Source organism: Micropterus salmoides, unplaced genomic scaffold, assembly GCF_014851395.1.
Source record: "Micropterus salmoides isolate LMB-PRFRI ecotype aquatic unplaced genomic scaffold, ASM1485139v1 Ms_hic_scaffold_6, whole genome shotgun sequence".
Taxonomy (NCBI): domain Eukaryota; kingdom Metazoa; phylum Chordata; class Actinopteri; order Centrarchiformes; family Centrarchidae; genus Micropterus; species Micropterus salmoides.
This window is the reverse complement of record NW_024044348.1, coordinates 30,337,781-30,357,089: the sequence shown is the minus strand read 5'-3', so window position 1 is coordinate 30,357,089 and position 19,309 is coordinate 30,337,781. Positions and strand designations below refer to the sequence as shown.

Genomic DNA, 19,309 nt, shown 5'->3' with positions numbered 1-19,309 from the left:
CAGGTATTGTCTGTCACTCACCCCGTCTGTCTATGTGATCACTGCCTCCGCAGCGGCTGTTTCATCTTCCACTCTCTCTCACACACTCATACTCACACACATACATCCACTCCTCCCCCAGCGCTACCAAAGGAGACCTGGTGCTGGGGTGTGCCCTTGCCAAAAAGTGACAGGTGTTCCAATAGGAAATCCAAAAATCAAAGGGCCATTATTCCTATTATACGTTATGATACCCTGCTTATGTCTGGCTTTGTATAAGTTACTGACATCTGGATTTGACTGAAAATATAGTAACAAACATAATGTAGAGTGTGAAATAAAATTTGGCCATGACAGGAAAATTCAAACATGTCCAGGTGTTTTTGGTATACATAGCATCAAGAAGTATGTTATATTTCCCATACTTGGAATTTAAGATTTTTTTGTTCTTGTTCTCACAATAGGGAGACATAGTTTGCCAGTTGTGTGTCTGCATAGCCTAGAGCCCTTTAACGCACACTGTGAATTATGCCTGCAGTGAACATAAACAGTTTTTACCGCAAAAAAACATGTATATACACACCGACTTGAATCACTCGCTCCCTCTCTCATTTAACAGCATCACTGCTGAGCCGATCCTTGCTCCATCTCGGCAACACACCACGAACTGCCTTCCAGAAAGCGAACCCGTGGATAAGATGGCCGATTAATATCAAAAGTGAAACGCCGAACAAAGGGGCAGACCTCTCACAAACAGTCCCAACGCAGTCAATCCGCCTGAACAAGTGTTTGCTTTTGCATGGGAGTGTCAGTGTTGATTTCTAGCATCAGGAGAGCAAAACACACATAAAGCTGCCCCAACTGTTCAATCACGGTGCTCTGCAAGCGGGCCTGCAGTCTCAATCAGCTAAGTGTAGCAGGCAGCTGTTGTGTGGCGGATGGAGTGTGTTGTTAATTCTGTAAATATAGCTTCCCTCGTGTGTCTGAGAATCACCCACTCAGGCCACATTTAGGCCAGATGAGCAAAAGCTTTGCCATCGTCTGGTAAACTGGGCGAAACTGTGAATGACTCAACAGAGCAGGGAGGAAATTTAAATGTTCCTTTAGAGGAATCTCATTTTTCCTTGAAAAGACCCACTACAAGGTTGCCAACCTCACTACAAGGTTTTGAAATGTAAAGGAAAAGAAGCAGCATTTTAAACAAATAGAAGTTATTGTTGTCTGTTCATGTTCCAGTTGTAGCTCATTTTATTCAAAATACAACAACAATGAGAAAAATAAATGCTGTGCTCTTTCAGGGGCAATGCAGCATTCAAACTGATGGTTTAGCACTTGTATTGTTCGGTGAAGTTGAAGCAGAGAGGCAACAACATTTCGGCCTCTTCTTTTATGGGCTATCAATAATCTTTTTCTGACACATTATTTGCTGGGCTGGAGGAAAATAGGGAGCAGCACGGTCAGTGGTTCACCACAAAGACTTCTGGGAGCTGGCGAGAGCAGTGTGCGTGGGTGATGCATCCACCCTGGGACCCTGCCAGGATGTCTTTTTGACCAGGCTGCTGGAGCACTAAGGGCCAGCCACCGAGCTGCACACAGAAGTAATTAGACAACATGACAGTCACGAACATGAGGATTCTCTGGCAGATCAAGCCCAGTTCAGTTTTATTCACAGCTGCATTACGTACAATTTTGTGATTTAGTGGCTTGCTGCTCCATTAACATATTAACATACCACATCATGCAAGATTAAAATAACTTTTCCCATTTTTTTTTGTCAATATAATCTGCTATGTCTTACATAGAAGCTTTCAACACACCACATATATTTCTCTTCTTTATAACCTTCACTATTATTCTCTTTTCCATTTCTCCCTGTTACTGTTTTTTTCCCTCGATGGCCATCTTGCTGGTGTGAAGAGTTTTACACCCATATTCCCTCTGAATTCAGCACAGCTAAGGCTTTTGGGGAAATTAAATAACCTGAGGATTGAGCTACTTTAGGAAGCCCAATTAACATATTTGCCTCTAGAGGAAAATATCGCCTGAAGTTGAATGGACGGTAATTTTACGCATGGATTTTTCCATTCTAATTCTTAGAGCTTTGAATAATCCGGAGAATTTGTTTTACAGAACAAGGGGTTTTAACGTTCTGAGCTGAAGCTGAGGTGGTTGAATTTTTTAGAGAACTGTGTGTCAAAACAAATAACACAGCTGTTCAAGGGGCTGTTGTGTTAATTGAACATGATTCAGTGATTTAATCCAGTACAGTCATCTGCTTTGAGTTTAATGTCCTAATGTATCTTTCCCAGAGCAAGATCCAAGTTTGGAAAGATAAATTGTGTTTGTGGTGGCCCTTTATGGTATGTTGTATTTTGACAGCAACTGTGTTTGACCACTGTGATTTTTGGACAACCTTCCACTCCACTGGTAATCTCCTGTGTCCCTCCCCATGAGTGACTAATCCAAGATATCCATTTCGGTTGAGCCTACAATATGTTACACTCCGCAAATGTTCATCCAAACTCCAAAGTTAGAGCTTTTAATTACCTATGTGCTGCCTTTTCTCCACCCTCCTCTACACACATGCTAAAGGGGGGTCAAATTCCAGTTCCAATCTTGCCGTACCTTTTCCGACTCTATGTCTAAATCCCACTGTGCACAAAGATCAAAGTCTTATAAAGTTCGGATAACCCTTATTACTTCTCATTAGTGGGTAACCTGATGCACACTGACAAGTCCAACAGTTGCTGCGGTCAGCTGCTGATGCCTCCAAATGGCCCGGCCCCTCTGTGAAAGAGGCTGACCAGACACCGAAGTAGTCCCTGAGTCTAGTGTGGCTTAGCATGAACCCCATTTGCGCTGTCGCCTCTAGGCCCAAACCAAAAGGGACTGTTAAAAATGTGCTTTAAGTCCCCCACGGCTCGGCTGACATCCACTACTACAGATCATTAAGGCTCCACAGCCTCTCTCTCGCTCTAGCCTCAAACACACCAGCGGAGTCATTAAAGGCTATGTGTAATTAAAGTTGGAATAAACAAAGGCTTTTCCCCAGGTCTTTTATTTCTCCCTCAACCATGTGTGTATCTCTCTCTCATTTTCACACATGCTTTCTCTTTCTTTCCCTCCCTCCATTTTTTTTTTTTTTTCTCTCTGTGTCTCAGAGAGAGAGAGAGTTGACACATAAGAGAGGAAATTCTCATTGGCTCCCATGGTGGTGGCAGGCATGGACGAAGGCCCTCAGCCTAATTAGAAAACTAAATACTCTGAGTAATGCCTAACCCTTGGGAATACAACTGCCATATCTCTTACACATGTGATGTGGAAGGACCCAGAATGCCACTGGGGTGTCTCGCTGAAATATCCTGTGCTGTTCCCCTTTGCACAGCTGTCCACACAGACTCATGCACTTAAGACAGGCTCACTTTCATAGTTAAAATAGAAATTTGTGTCCTAAGTGCTGCAACACAGCTAATGCTAAATATTTAATTCCCGTGGGTGCTAATTATGGTTGAGTACTGGCAACACGGATTCCCTTTTTTCACTCCACATAACAACTGTAAAAGCAATTTAAGCATTTTTCAATTAATTAAACACACAGTCTTCCAGTAACCTCTTGTCATTTTGCCCTCCAGGACCATAGCTAATTTGTGTGGAATAGAAAAGGGAAAGGGGAAGGAGTGGGGGTGGGCGCTGTTTTCATCTTCGCAAAATGCTCCTACAAAGGCATTAAAAGGGAAGACACATCATTTTCATTAGAGTTTAAAAAGATCACACTATCATTCTTCTTTTTCAAAAACCCTGTAGTATTCTAAGTGTAGTTTTGAATGTTATGAACCTTCATATCAGATGACTGTAACCACGAGCAACCAGGCCCCATTATGTTATCAAAGCTGTGTAAGATAGTCTGGCCATGAAGCTAATCCCTGATGTATTTTTAGTCACAACTGACTGATGAAGTGAAATTACTACATCAGTGATAAAATGGGGCTCTCTGAAAAGCCTTTACAAGATCATGCAGCAACCAAGAGAGCTCTTTAAGCTACTGCAAGTCTAAATGAACTTGTACAACAGTGGTGACGTGTATGACAATATGGTGAAGATGACTAGTAGTGAAATTAAGATAAGGATACATTATGCGTCTATAATATGCTGAAATGATCATTTGAGCTTTAAAGTTCCGTATTTCCATTGTCAGCTAAAAAATATGAAAACACCCTTACTTTACTTTATAAGTTAATCAGAAAAAGAAGAAATAAAAGAAGAAAATCTTTTTAAAAAATGTGACATAGAGTACCAAACGCCATATAACACAGTCTCATATATATTATGGGCCATTGTGTGTGTGTGTGTGTCTTTGGGTGCATGTGTGCATGCACGGGTGCATGTATGTGTGTGAGATATTAGGAGGGGTAGTGGCACACCCATCCTCTTATAAAGGCCCCTGTCATTGCAAGAGATCAGAAGCAGGCTGTGAAATCCAGCTAATAGTCATTATGAGATCCCGGTCCCTGCACACCCTACCTGCTTGCCAAGGCGGCTCCCTCACACTTCATATTTGCATTGTGTCATCTTATCAGCGTTCACCCAGACAGAGGACAGATCACACAGCACGCTGACAGCCGCATCACTAATATGAGTAAATAAGACTGAGGGAGAGGAGAGTAAGGACAATTAGACGCCATGCACTGCAAGAAATTATACAACGGCACAACCTATTGACATGAAAAAAGCCAGAACAATATTATTTTTCTCCTGATGTAAAATGAATGCTCATAGTCTTTGTAGATGGCAATAGAATGCGATGCTCCCCTCCTGTTCTGAGTGGTGAGGAAGGGTGAACTCTAAGAACCCTGTGTGCACAGTCACTTCTGGGCCCATGCAGTCAATAAGGCTATTTCTGATCTCCGGATGGCTAGGGTTTCAAAGCCTGTTTAAATGGGCTCCCACAAAGCCGGAAGCACCAACCTCAGTCCTCTCCCTCCCTGTCTTTCTCCCTCTCTCTTCCCTCCTCCACTCTTTCTCTAAATATTGAGAGGGAGCTCAGCTTGCCTACCCCCTCGGCCAATAGAGAAGGGGGGGGGGGTCTGTCCTCCCCTTCCACATGCACGGTGGTGAGGAAAGACAGGGAAGCGCAGGGTCAGGGCTCCCGGTGCTAAGCTGTGAAAGGCAAACGTTTGGCAGAGTAATTACACGCCGCACTGCTCTGGGAGTGATTAGTGATAGTTGTCTGTTCAAAGTGTTTGGAGCTCACAGCCTTTATGGGCTACGCTTGCCTTCCCTTTGCCTAATGTTTAGATTGCATTTGCATCAGGAAGACAGTTGCATGTGTCAACATAAACAGTGTGCCTATGAAGCTCACCAAGAGTGCACTTGCTTGTGTTTCACTGATGCTCAAAATATATTTTACTATAATATCCAGGTGAATCATTGTGGAGTATCTCACACAATATATCTATTATGATGTCGTCAACACTGTGCTTATGTTTGCCACATTATTATAATTTTGCATCAAATATATTCATTGTCCAAACATCTGCTTAGAACATGATTTGAAACAATCAAAGAATATCTATTCAAAAGCTGTTTTTTTGTTTGTTTTTTTTAATTCTGCTTTTAATCTGTATTTTTGGTAGGAAGCCTATTTCGCACTTTCTGGATACAATGCCTCCACTTGGCACAACAAAATCCCCTCCATTCCCAGGTCAGGTGACACTGACGGGCTAGTAACGCTGTCCCAGGACAGCCTGCAGATGTGCCTGCAAGCTGTAAGGTGAGCAGCAACACTCCTGAGTAACGTGTCCAGTTGTAAACCACACCCTGACAGGGGGTGTGGTGGGGCCGGGAGGCGGTATAAACAACAGGAACAAACAGATACAAGCTAGAAGACATGTGGGATTAGGAAATTAATGATGTTAGCATAGGAAATGTTTTGATATAATCAAAATGTGTCACTTTCTTTGCTGAAACACTACATTGTAAGTATGAATGGCACAAAAGCTCTGTTGAAAACTTGGAATACACTTGCAATTGATGTTAATCCTATTGATATCTTTTGGGGCCTAAAAAAATACCTTAACAAATCAGAACAGTGTGCATCAAAGGGATGATGGGCATCATATTTCAACACCTTATTACCCTAATCCCAACACAGGGGCCGACTTTGACACAGGCAGAAGAGTTGGGTGGCAAAACAGATGAGAAACAAACATGGCCACAGACAGAAAAGGAAATACCTCAGGGACTTTCTGGGATTGGGGAAGAGGTAAGGTAGTACCTGTAGTGCAATCCCCTCCAAATCTGCACCAGGTGTCAGGCATTAAGGAGAGCAACTGCGCTTTGGCTTTCCACGTCTAGCTCAATCACCCAGGGCAGTGTGTCAGATGTTGGACAAAACTGATACTCTCTCGAAGACGAAGAAGAAGAGAAGGAGGAGGAGAAAGACCTGGGGCTCAGCATAGTACAGAGAAGAAGGTATCTGATGCCAAAAGTAAAATCTGTACCATGTCTAATAAAAATACCCTTTTGCAGAGGTAATTTCATTATTTTGCCATGATTCTCATCCATGTTTGACATTTAAATATTCGATTAAATGTGAAATTAGTCTACTGAGAATACAGTACATTGCGAAGACTGCAGTAAGACAATAAAATGTGGGAAGCAGAGCTGAACACTTTGGGTTTTAATGAGTTAAGATAGATTTAGAATAACATTATACTGGATCCCATTGAGATTTTCAGTTAACTACAAAGACAACTGAGCACTGCCTATTCCCTGTGTGATAACACAAAGCCAGGCGTATACTATAGAATGCTTAGCTTGATATTAATATTACACTCTCAATCATAAAGACAAGGTCTAAATTGAACACCTGGCCCCTTCTCAATTTCAAGCAAGTAAGCATTTTGCATGTGCAATTGTCCTGAAACAAAACAGTGGCAGCGGAATACTTCAGTACCAAGAGAGAGAAAACAACATAGAGCCATGTTGGCATTGTTGTTGCCACAGATTATACATGACACACAGAATAAAAGGGGCTGATTGTAAGATGTTTAAATGTATCAGAGGCATGGGAGAGGAAACTTAATACCTCAGCACTGGGAGAAGGAGAATGTGACTGGGCACGTGTGGAATGCAGAGTGGCAGGAGGAAAGCAGCAATCTAAATTTCTAATGCTGAGGATGTTTCCTATTCTGTGTTTATGAAACATGGCTGCCGGGACTACAAAGGTAAGGGGATACAGCATCAAAGTCTGCCCTGACAAAAACACACACAAAAAAAACAATGCTGCAGTGGAATGCACGGCAGAACATAATACTCCACCTCCTCCTTCTCCTCTCCCCTAAGCAGTCTCATTTGATTACAGTGCAGCAGGCCCCAAATCAACCCCTTAGTCCCATTTCTCACTCCCCACTGGTGCTGTGAGTAGGAGGTAGAACACAACTTGCCAAAGTGGCCCAGGAGGAGAGAAGGAGAGGTGATGTTGTTGAGGAGAATCCCTCATTTGGGGAACAAAAGAACATGGGAATGGGTGAGCCGAGGTGTCCGCGGCAGGAGTGGAAAGTGGTTGTTGTCCCCGAGTGTGGTGACTGAGGCCGAGACTGCATGTCTGATGACGGCCAGGCAATGTATCATTTACAGGCTCCCTCAGCAGAAGCCCCCTGCATGTCCGTCTCCAGCCACAGAGTTTGCCCTCTACTTAAGGCAACAAGAGTCAGGCTCAGCATTACAAGCCTATTAAAAGATACTTTTAATTATGCCCTGCTCTCCTGGGATCACTTCTTCCGTGAACTCTGTGTTTCTTTGGCATGTGCACTTAGGAATGGCACAACCAGAAGCACATGTTGTTTTCTTCCTCCAATTAAAGGGCATGTTGACAGATTAAGGCTGCTTCTGGTTTGTGCTCCACTAACGCATTTAGGGAAGATGATGAACATGGGGGGGGGGGGGGGTTCTCGGAGGGAGAGATAGAGAGAGACTGATAGAAAGAGAAAGAGAAAAGAGAGAAAGAACATGCACATGAACCCTGAGGGATTAATGTGTTTACATTACCTGGGCTGTGATCTATCACCAACCTCGTCAACTTCTATTATGCATCACATACATAAGCAAGCAACAGACCTGGGAGCCCCTGCAACTCACTCATACTATTTCAATTGGATTAAGTCAGTGCAAATATCTAGGGCACTGCTCCCACACTGTGGTTTTAGCATTCTGGTAGTCATTTGATTTGTACATTGTCTCACTTTACCTTCATGAAGCCATTGCAGGAGTACCTCCTACATGCCTCCAGAGTTTTAAGTAATATGGGATTGCGATGATTACCATATGACACCTATTGCACCTTCAAAGCAAACATGCTATTTAGCTGTAGGTCTGGTCAGACAACGGTCAGACGAGGAAGCTCTAAGATCATGAATCAAAATATACAGGTACACGCCAGTGAGAGGGATAGGGGGATGTTGAGTACGTGCTGTCAACATCTGTGATATTCACTAACATGAGGTTTATTTTGTCCCAGCTGTATTGTGTTTAAAACACACCTTGGAAAGGTCTGGCATATATATATATATATATATATATATATATATATACACGCACAAACACACATGCTAACAGTGGAGTCTGCAGCAAGGCCCCTGAAAGAGCTCATAGTCACACTCAGGCTTCATTATACCCAATCAATATTCGTTTAGTCACTGAGCCTATTGACTCATTTCTGAAATACTATTACAGGCCATTTGTCTTGCCATGGAGTAGGGAGAATTATCCTTTATCACCCATTTGGAAAAGGGGATATTATGGGGTGAGTCTGGATACGCCCTATGGATACAACTGTAAATACATATTTTTGATAAAACACTGAAAAATCAATGGATGCTTCCTGTGATCCATCTCAAGCGAATCAATCATCATCTGCGCAGCTGGCAGTGTGGAGCAGAGGGACGGCATGGCAGTGAGAGAAGGGTGCAATCTTTGTCTGATACCGCTCATTTTGGAATCGCTTCTCATAATAGGGTCATCATTTCATCACTTAGCCAATCCAGAGCCCTGCCACTCAGCCTTGCGGGGATCATGGGGAGTACGGAGAAGGGAGGGGGGGTTAAACCAAACACACACACACTCCTGTGCCATACATCTTCATTCAGGTCAATAAAAAGAAAAAGAGATCTCAAAAACAGAAAGGAGATCAGAAAATAGATTGGCTTATTGTGCTTCATGTAAATTGTGTTGTATTTTTTTCCAAAACCACATAAAATCTGCTCACACCTGCATTGTGCATCAGCTCATGTGGGTAATAATTGTGATATTTGTCAGCTAAAACATTAAACCTTTTTATGTAAACAATCACAGCATTAGCAACAATAGCATTCCTAAAAACTAGGCCAAAGTAGGAGCTAATTTAATTATTTGAAACAAAATATGATCTTTTAAATACAGAACTGAGCATTGTATTAGAGCATGCGCATGTGTGACCAATAACTATCACTGCACAGAGCAATAAACAATGTGAATTGAATTGGTGCCACTGTAAATTATGAAATTCCGCAAGTGTGTGTATTTACTGTGTGTATTTATTTTACTGACTGCTTGGTGAGTGAGAAGACTTTGCAACATGGATCTGAACAAATTCAAAACAAAGACAAACAGTCAATTATTATTTTTAATACATTTAAAAAAAAACACATTTGTAACAGTGACTACAAAAACTGTAGTGACAACATGCTTATCACATTTTAAAATAATATATAATACCTAAATAAAATCGTCAAAGTACTGCTGTGTTTTAATAACAATTAAAAGAAGAAGAAGAAAAGAGGAAGAAGAAGAACTAATTATAGCTATATAGATGCCAGTTGTTTAGTCAAGTAGCATAGTGCACACATGTTTAATCATTTAATAAGCCCCTCTTTAAAAAATGCAAGGTCAAAAATAAATTACATCCATTATTTGCAGCAGATCTCCCCAAAGCATTTGGAGCGAAAACTGTTTTGAATTTCAATTGGCTTCCAAGTGGCAAAAGCCCTCAGCTAATACATCAAAGAAAAATTGGTGTCAACTAATCGGTTTAGGACACAGATTTAGAATGGTTAAAAATCCCATGAATACTTCAAGCATTTTTTTCTGTATACCACTAAAGGCTTGGGAGCAGTACAGCTGACCTTGTGCGCTCCAGAAACCTGTCCGCCACTCGACATTAACTGACTGTTTAACTCACCCAGCCACGCAATTAGTCCGCCACAACGCATAATGTTGTGTAATAATACCCTCTATATCCAATTTAGATTACACTTGCTCCCTCAGGCATTTTAAGTGGCGTGCATCATCTTTCATTCACTTCTTCTTTGCCACGTAAAGCCGTTTTCATGCGTCAAAACCGAGAGGTCGTTCTCTCAGGAAGAAAAAATAAAAAATAAAAACATGAATGCGCGATAACGAAGAGGAAGCGACAAAGTTAGAAGCTGTCAAAACAACAGACACACTTATTTAGATTCAGGGTTCCTTTTAGGCGTCTACAACACCGGCGCACCTTTCCACATAAAAAGCGCAAATGAGCAAAACTATACTCACCTACACCTCCTCCTTTATCAGTGCGGTTCTGAGGGGTGGAAGCAGTTGCCATAACCTATTCCTATTATAGGCTCCGTGATCTCAAATTATGGGTCCTCCTCCTACTTCACAGAGAAACCCTGAACCAAAACGCATTGAGGGGGACACATATGACACAGACCCTTCATCCCGGATTCTCCTCCTCTGTGAACTTTGTCGCATCTACTATGAAATAAATAAATAAAATAAACTGTGTCACTAATTCTGCATGTCTTATTTGAACAGCTCACATGACACAGCAGCCTATAAAGCATTATACACAGGTGGACGTTTTCTTTTATGTCTCGGGATACAGCCTACACGATGGGCAATAATTCCACTGTGAGAGGAATACACGCGTGTCTAATAATGATAGCCGACAACAACACTATTATGCAATTTTACCCCCACCTTTCACATAAGTAAGGACTCTACTTGTCAGCACCAGCGGATTCAGCTGGTTCTTCTTGTAGCTGCTCTTATGAGAAAAGTTCCAGTAATTAGTTGATTGTCTAAGCACTACAGGAGGCTGTGAAACTAGGTCTCATCGTATCACTGGCATCTGATTAGGCTATACTGTAGGGTCGCTTTGTGTATCCATCCTTCTTTCTTACCCCCGCCCTCTCTCTCTTTTAAAGTCTGTGTCGGCTCCCACTGTACCGGCGTCATCATTCTTTGCTCTCGAGAGGTTTTCAGAGCGTAAAAAAACACGTGACAGCGTGTGCACACACTCTTTAGCAGCGCCTACAGCGATCCCTTTCGGCTTATGTGAGACTTGAACTGGAAAGTCAATCACCAGAACGAAAATGGCTTGTAGATGCCTGAAACATGGCGAATAATATTTATAACCGCCCGCAAAAATTTTGTTTAAAGCCACGTTAGTCTACCGCAACTGCACAGCAGGCAGCCTACGTTTAATTATGGGACTTTAAATTATCAAAATACCCTACCATTAACTACTACTACTAATAACAACAACAATAATAATAATAATAGGCTAATAGTAACAATAATAATAATAATAATGATACCATCGCATAACATACAAATTTGCCGGGTATCTAATGTTTAGTAAATATAAAAAAATAATTGCCGATAACGCCGACAAATCTAGCTATCCAGTAATTCAGCACTGAAACGTATCTGAAGATCAAATGAGATTACATCCCCTGGTGCAGGCGGATTTGGTGTAGTTGGCACTAATCTGCCCTGGCTTGAGGGTTTATGACTTTCTGGGAGTGTGTGTCTGACTTGTTTATTCCGGGATCCATTGAAGAAAAAACTATTTAGCCGCCGCCGCACAGTAAATCGCTCAAACACATGTGACAGCGCAGACATAACATAGGCTACTTCAACAATTACAACATATCAATGTTGATAAATCAAAGTTTGTTTACATGCAACAACTATTCTGATAGAGTTGTCCGACCGACTAATGTTTGCGCCATCTTACTTTCAGTTGTCATAAATCTTACCGATGCAATACTCGTCTGGCGTTAGAAAGTCGACGTGCACAATAGTAGTAATCCATTCGAAACTCCCATTGCGGATTTTAACACAAGGCGCATGGAGATCACGGAGCATCATTCTGTTGATTTAACGCACTTAAAATGACTTTTTTTTTGTTGCGCACAAAGAAAGAATAACAAAAAGAGAGCACAGCAGTGGAGCGCCTGTTTAATTCCTGCCGGTATCTTGCAAGCCCCATATCCTGGCATACAACAGCCGATTTGTTATTGATCAAGTGTGAAAGTGACGGCTTCGTATTTGGGGGAAAAAAGAGAAGAGAGTTGGGAGTTGACAGACTCGCATGATGTCGCCATCCAAAGGGGGGCTGCCAGGCGCACTTGAGACTTACTGCAACGAGCCTTGTTAAAGAGGGAAAAAATTGAGAAATAGAGAATGAGAAGGATTGTTAGTTAACGCGAGAGAGGGAGGGGTGAGGAAGAAACAGAGAGAGGGTGAGAGAGAGAGAGAGAGAGAGAGAGAGAGAGAGAGAGAAAGAAAGAGAGAGAGAGCATGGATTTGGGCAGGGCTGTGGTTACCCAGCATAAGCTTGCCTTTTCCTTCGGTGACTACACCCCGGGAGGAGGAGCGTAGTAGGCGTCAGGATCCTCAATTTTTCAACTTAGCATCTTGGCAGGACATTTTCCCAAGCAAAGCCCCCGTCCGACGGGTAAAAAAAAACTTCTGCGCGGGCATGAGAGCGACGGTGCAACTCAGATAAGGGAGCAACAGAAAAACAAAACGAGACAAAACATCCGACGGGCAGTGGCTGGCTGGCAGCGACCAAAATAACCCATCCAACATCTAAGCCTCCCTTTATTTAATCACTTTTACTTTTTGCCTTCACCATTGTCATTTAGAAGTGGGGACAGACAGCGGGTCTGCAGACACACGGCTCTATGCGCTCCGACAGCAGCGCATGAGAAAATAAAGGGGAGAAAGTGCGCAAGTTAAGTGGCTTACACACTCCGGGCTCCAGCATGGCGTATCCTCAGGGCTACTTGTACCAGCCGTCCGCTTCTCTAGCCCTGTATTCATGTCCTGCGTACAGCACCAGCGTTATATCGGGACCCAGAACCGAGGAACTTGGGAGATCCTCTTCGGGATCTGCTTTTGCGCCCTATGCCGGATCTACTGCGTTCACCAGCGCCTCGCCAGGCTACAACTCCCACTTGCCATACAGTGCAGACGCGGCGGCAGCTGCCACATTCACCTCGTACGTGGTGAGTAAACTAAAGGTGATTATTCGATCTAATGGGAAGTAAACGCGAGGATATTAACTCATTACAGAAGCCTTAATATCGGCTGTGCATTCGGATGCGAGCGGTTAAATGGGAATTGTGCGTCATTGAAGAGTGCATGGATATACCATTACAGACTGTCAGAACATGTTTTTGAGTAAACAGAGCTAATTTAACTGAGTGGGCTGCTATTATATGGTCTTTCAGTAAATTGTAGCTTTTATCAAATCGAGTGGGCAAAGCTTCTCCGCTCATAAGTGACTGCAACGCGCCGTGTGATGGCAATTTAGGTCACTGTATTTGTGGCTCACCGTCCCATTAGCTGTGCCAGTTGTAAAACTTAAATATTGCAACTTTTGACAAAAGATAGAGGAGAAGCGTGCTTTACTTTTGTTTTATTCACAGCGGATATTCTCAAGGTAACACAAGTCGTTCATACAGCAAATACAGCAGAACAGGCAACGAACCGGAATGTTAGGCCCATCATGCATATAGTGCCAATACGTTATCATGATTACATATTGTGCTATTTTAATGGCGAGAATAAAAGGCTTTGCATGCTGACATCATTTAAATTATAATAAAAATGCCTAGACACAGACATCACATTTCAAATGCCCAATCAAGTTCAAACCAACTCCGTGAACATTCATTTCTAACTTGGACTACCGGATTAAAGCCAGTGCATTCGTGTGTGTATGTGTGTGTGTGTGTGTGTGTGTGTGTGTGTGTGTGAGTGAGTGCGCGCGCATGTGTATGCGTGTGCGTGCATGTGTATCCTTGTTTGTGTGCCGTAAATCATTTAATTCTTTATTATTAAAACTTATTTAAAGCAGCTGAGCAGATGGCTGTGACAGAACTTTTTACATTTTTATTGTATTGTTTTTTTATCACAGAGTTCTCCATATGACCACACTACGGGTATGGCCGGCTCAATAGGATACCATCCTTACGCAGCACCCTTGGGCACCTACCCTTATGGTGACCCAGCATATCGTAAAAACGCAACCCGGGACGCCACTGCCACCCTGAAGGCCTGGCTCAACGAGCACCGCAAAAATCCCTACCCCACCAAGGGCGAGAAGATCATGCTGGCCATCATTACCAAAATGACCCTCACCCAGGTGTCCACCTGGTTCGCAAACGCCAGGAGGAGGCTAAAGAAGGAGAACAAGATGACTTGGACCCCCCGGAACCGGAGCGAGGACGAAGAGGAGGACGAGAATATTGATTTGGAGAAAAACGACGACGACGAGCCAAACAAGCCCACAGACAAGGGAGACTCCACAGACACAGAAGCAGGTTGGTGGTGCAGGGAAGGAAGGGGGGGGGGGGCAAAAAAAAAAAGAAATCATCAATTTTTCATCGCAGTCGTTTCCACTCAGGGTGCAAAATTGATTGCTGGTTAATGGTGGTATATTATTTATAATGGGACAATTGCTTTAAATAATAATCACCTTGAACTCCCCTCGTTTGACTTCTCAGGGGCTGAAATTGCCGGTGACGCAAAGTGTTTAGCAGTCAATTTATTCTTAACTGCATAAAAAGGATACAGCTGGTGTATTGCGCCGGGTATTCGGCTAAAAAATATTGCCTTTGTATGGTAATTATATCCCGGTTTCGAACGGTTCTTGGATGCTTATTATTAGAACTATGGTATGACAAGATACTATTTAATGCCAACGATATATTTGAAAATGAAAACAGTCAACTTACTGTGTGCTCAGACTTTTAATTTGGCAACACTGTGCATGCTCTTTCATACATGTGGAGGGGAGTTTTTTAGGCTGGCACACATTTTTAGCACACACAAAAACAGTTTTTTAAGTGAAACGTGCACAATTAGCCTAATTATTTTTATATATCCGACCTCAGTTTGCATTTGTGTTGACTTGCCTCACGATCACCTAAAACACATGTTTCAGTTATCGACGTTTTAATGTTGGGAGTATTTGGCAGTGATTCGATTCTTTATTTGTGCTTTAGATCATAAACCGCTGAACCCAGCTGACATAGGCTGCGACAGATTTAAAGACGAGAACCATGGCAAAGACACGGATCCCCTTCTGAGCGACTCGGAGTTAAAAGACCAGGAGGAGCGGACTACAGAGTTGCTGCCGGATTCCGCAAAACCAACCACTTCGTCTCCTTCGGCGGTGCCCCGGGGGAACCAGGCCGTTGCGCAACAAGACAAGCCGTCAGATTTGAGCCATGCACCCGGTACGGTGACCAGCAACGTGACCTCTGTTATCCACTCGCCCCCTTCGGCCCCTAAACCCAAACTCTGGTCCCTTGCGGAGATCGCCACGTCCTCAGACAGGTGTAAAGGCAGCGGCGAGGCGCCACAGGCTTGTCCAGGGCTGGGTCAGAGCGCAGTAATGGGCACCAACGCGTCCCCATCACGGTCCTCCCCTCAGTGCCCGCTCCCCAACAGCACTGTCCTGTCCAGGCCTCTGTACTACACCTCCCCTTTCTACCCCGGCTACACGAACTATGGTGGCAGTTTTGGACATCTTCACAGTAACCACGGCTCGGTAACCACGGGTTCCACGGCACATTTCAATGGATTAAACCAGACTGTGTTAAATAGAGCAGAGGCTTTGGTAAGAGAGAGCCACAAAGTCAGAGGCCAAACGCAGGTAGATCTTTGTAAAGACTCCCCTTATGAACTAAAGAAAGGTATGTCAAACATTTAATACCTGGATATTTTCCACTCACCGCGGACTTTTATTTATTTTTTGTGGTTGCATTAAAAAAAAAAAGAAAAACAACAATGATGACGCAAATTCTGAAAACAGTTATTTTCTGAGTAAATGCTTATTCTCAAATTTTTAGTTTCTGAATGGTTAATCCTAAAATGTAACGAGAATGGTCTTAATCGCTGCAGCCGCCTGAGTCTATTTGTATTAAAGACTAACATGTATATTTAATGTAGCATTTTTGTATTTAAAATGGACAACACACTATCTTTGAAGTAAATTATGGTATAAAAAATATATACTTGTGCAGCGATTATTTTGGGGAGTAGTTGGCATTACCTATTATGTGTCTAAAGTGCTTAAAGGCTAATTAATCTACACGAAATATGAATTCAATTTTGCACCCCGACAGATGTTTCAGTGGTAATCATCATTTGAAAATATTATGGAAGTGAGAGCTCTGACAAACTTAAGAGGAAAGGCCTACATTTCAGCAAAAGGATGTTGAAATATCTAAACAATAAAAGGGTTCAGTTTCGTTTCGGTTGGTGCAAGTATTCATAGATTTTTTTTTCTTTTTTTTTTTTGTGAATGAAAAATGTTGGAAACAACACGGAGGTAAATTTTGGTCTATGGCTTGTCGCCAGTTTATTTTTTCTCTGAATACAACCAGGGCCTCATTTTTTTCTTTTACTTGAGCACGTTTCTAAAAGTGGATATTGATATAATAACAACACCGAGGCGCAGTCATTTAACCCAATTACCTATCGTGTTTTATGCAGAGCAATCAGGTGGTGAACTCCGGTAATGAGCTCGATTTTATGCCAAATTTAGACCTCATTACTATTTTCCAAGGCGTGGCAAAGCTGTTAAAAGGGACGCGACCATGCATTTAGAACATACTGCCCTATTATATATCATTAATGGAGAGTCTCTTTAATGGCGCGTTAGATGGGAAACACTGGTGTTTGGAGAAAAGGGAGAATGCTGTCGTGCACACAGCTGAGACAGGCAGATATTATTATACCGGCAGCCGGGCACTGTCCTCTAACTCTTCCAACTTCTGCAGGTAGGTGTCACACTTGCTCCTATAATTTCAGGGGGAATCTTTGTTAATCCGTCACGGAAACCCATCCCTGATCAAATGGCCTAGTTAAAAAGAAGTGGAGCCAATGGGGCACACACAATGATCACAGTTATTATGAGGATTATAGCAACTTTGACAAGTGGATAAAAAAAGGCACGAATTACATAGCTGACCGACATGCAGGACAAAAAAAAGAACATACGGACATTTCCTCCACTGAGAAAAAGAAAGGTGTTTTTTTTCTTTTCCCAATGCTTTATTAAAGATGGAGCTATATATTCAAATAAGGAAACAGATTATTGCCTTACAATTATTATTATTATTATTATTATTATTATTATTATTATATTGTTGTTGCCTTTAAATATTAATTGTAAGCCTCCTCAGTATTTTGAACAGTTGTAGGCCACTAAGCCTTAGTAGTATAGTTATATTTTTGTTTGTATATGTTTGCATATAATATGTTTGTTTGTTTTTATATTGGTTTATTCAGTGGTTGTTACAGTGCATTTTGAAGGACACAAAATTATTATGATTATTACTATTATTATTAATGTTGTTACTGTTGACCTCCACTGAAGTGGGACAGCATGCTCTTGTTTATGGCTGCCATTAATCTCTATAGTTTACTTTCCCTTCTCCAATTTGAAATCTCCCCTGAGGTTTATATAATTCCCTTAGCCTTAATGTCCTCTATTCGGGCCCTCTATTTTAATCTGACAGAGTGTGCTGGAGCAGTGATTGCGACACATCAGCCGGCTAAATAGCATAATTATGTTTTTTCTTTGCTGATCCCCGGGGGATTGAACTGTTCGATGCAATGCCCCCTAAGAGAGCAGTAGAGTTTTATTAGAAATTGCGTTGTTTTCTCAGAACAATATACACACTGCTCCTGCGGTGTAAATCTTCAGTGTGTGAGTAGGTAAATACTATGACGTTTACATGTCAAATAGGTTTGTGAGGTTTTGGGGGGGGGGTTAGCATTACAACGGTGCAAGCCAAAGAGCCGGTTGATATTGTTATTCCAATTCACTTTCTTGATTTAAAAATACACAGGACATGTTGGGAGGATCAGGAGCAGGGGGGCATGCCTGATAAAAACAGGTCTGACTTCCTTCTCACTATCGAAACAGTTTAAAATACTTGACACTTTTTTTATGTACACTGTTTTCTTGCGGGACAAATTATTTTGGGGTATTTATGCCCCCCCCCCCCCCCCCCCCCCTTCCCCCCGAAGGATGTTCAAATTTACCATCCAGCTTTGTTTCCCCCAACTGTTGTTTATCAAATCACACTCACTGGGAGAAAAAGCACAGGAGCTCTGCATTAATCCTTTGCACTGTACTAATTGATTATATAGCCTGATTATTATTATCATCATCATTATTATTATTATTATTATTATTGGTATCATTATTATTATTACATTTTCCTGAGGAAAAAATGTGTTTAAAGTATAAAGCGGTATAAAAAAACATTATATTTTTATAGGATAGGGGAACCAGCGGCAGCTTTAATGTCACTGTGTTTCAGCTCACCATGTTCACTGTAGGGCTGCTTATGAAAAATAATTTTTTTAAAGAATACCGTCTCACCAATTAAAAATAAGTATTTGATCGTTGATTATACTTCTATTTCTGGGCGTAATAAAAGCCAGTCAATTAACCCCAGATTATAGCACTTGAGGGAGCGAGAGAATTTGCAACCCTTCATCAGAGGCATGGTAACCTACAGGGGAGATGCTCTACGCAACTTTATACAACTCTATACGGCTTCCCCTCCACTTGAATGGCGTGTCGGTTCATTGTTGGGATTGCTACAATGTGAGAATACTAAGTAGGGGTGAAACCGTTCCCACGTGTGAAAATGGGGGAAAATAATCCGACAGGAGAAGAAGCAGAAGGGAAAAGAGAGGGATAAGGTCTGTTCCCTTCACAGCGACTTTGTTACTGTTGCGCGTTCAGAAGCAGATTCCGGTGTGTTTGGAGCTGAAAATGATTCTTGTTAGTGTCGTCATATCAATTAAACGATTTTAAAAATGTCAACATAAAAGCAATTGGCTACATGAAGTCTGAAGGCCGTGACTCGACGTGAATTTAAATTTTCTGCATTAGGCATAAATATCCCTGTTTAGACCTCAAAAGTGAAAAGAAATGTAGGCCTACATTTTCACCAATCAAAAAAACTAAATCTAAAATCGAATTGATGCA

The 19,309-nt window shown here is 42.1% G+C and overlaps 1 protein-coding gene across 2 annotated transcripts; it reads left to right on the top strand.

The window, feature by feature from the left end:
• Nucleotides 1–12,630: 12,630 nt before the first annotated feature.
• Nucleotides 12,631–16,309, top strand: irx5a (iroquois homeobox 5a). Of its 2 annotated transcripts, none has more exons than XM_038702134.1 (3): nt 12,631–13,310; nt 14,210–14,615; nt 15,300–16,309. In XM_038702134.1, exons 1-3 carry the CDS (start codon nt 13,053–13,055, stop codon nt 16,007–16,009), a joined length of 1,374 nt encoding a protein of 457 aa, XP_038558062.1. In that variant the 5' UTR covers nt 12,631–13,052; the 3' UTR covers nt 16,010–16,309. The 2 variants fall into 2 exon arrangements, with proteins under 2 accessions (XP_038558062.1, XP_038558063.1); XM_038702135.1 differs by having other exon boundaries at nt 12,634–13,295.
• Nucleotides 16,310–19,309: the final 3,000 nt, after the last annotated feature.

What these genes read in the sequence shown, in the direction of transcription:
- irx5a (XM_038702134.1), top strand. Translation starts at nt 13,053, where the DNA reads ATGGCGTATCCTCAGGGCTACTTGTACCAGCCGTCCGCTTCTCTAGCC. An exon ending in ACGTGGTGAGTAAACTAAAG is followed by an intron (nt 13,311 to 14,209) that starts GTGATTATTCGA and finishes TTTTTATCACAG; the next exon opens with AGTTCTCCATATGACCACAC. An exon ending in CTCCACAGACACAGAAGCAG is followed by an intron (nt 14,616 to 15,299) that starts GTTGGTGGTGCA and finishes TTTGTGCTTTAG; the next exon opens with ATCATAAACCGCTGAACCCA.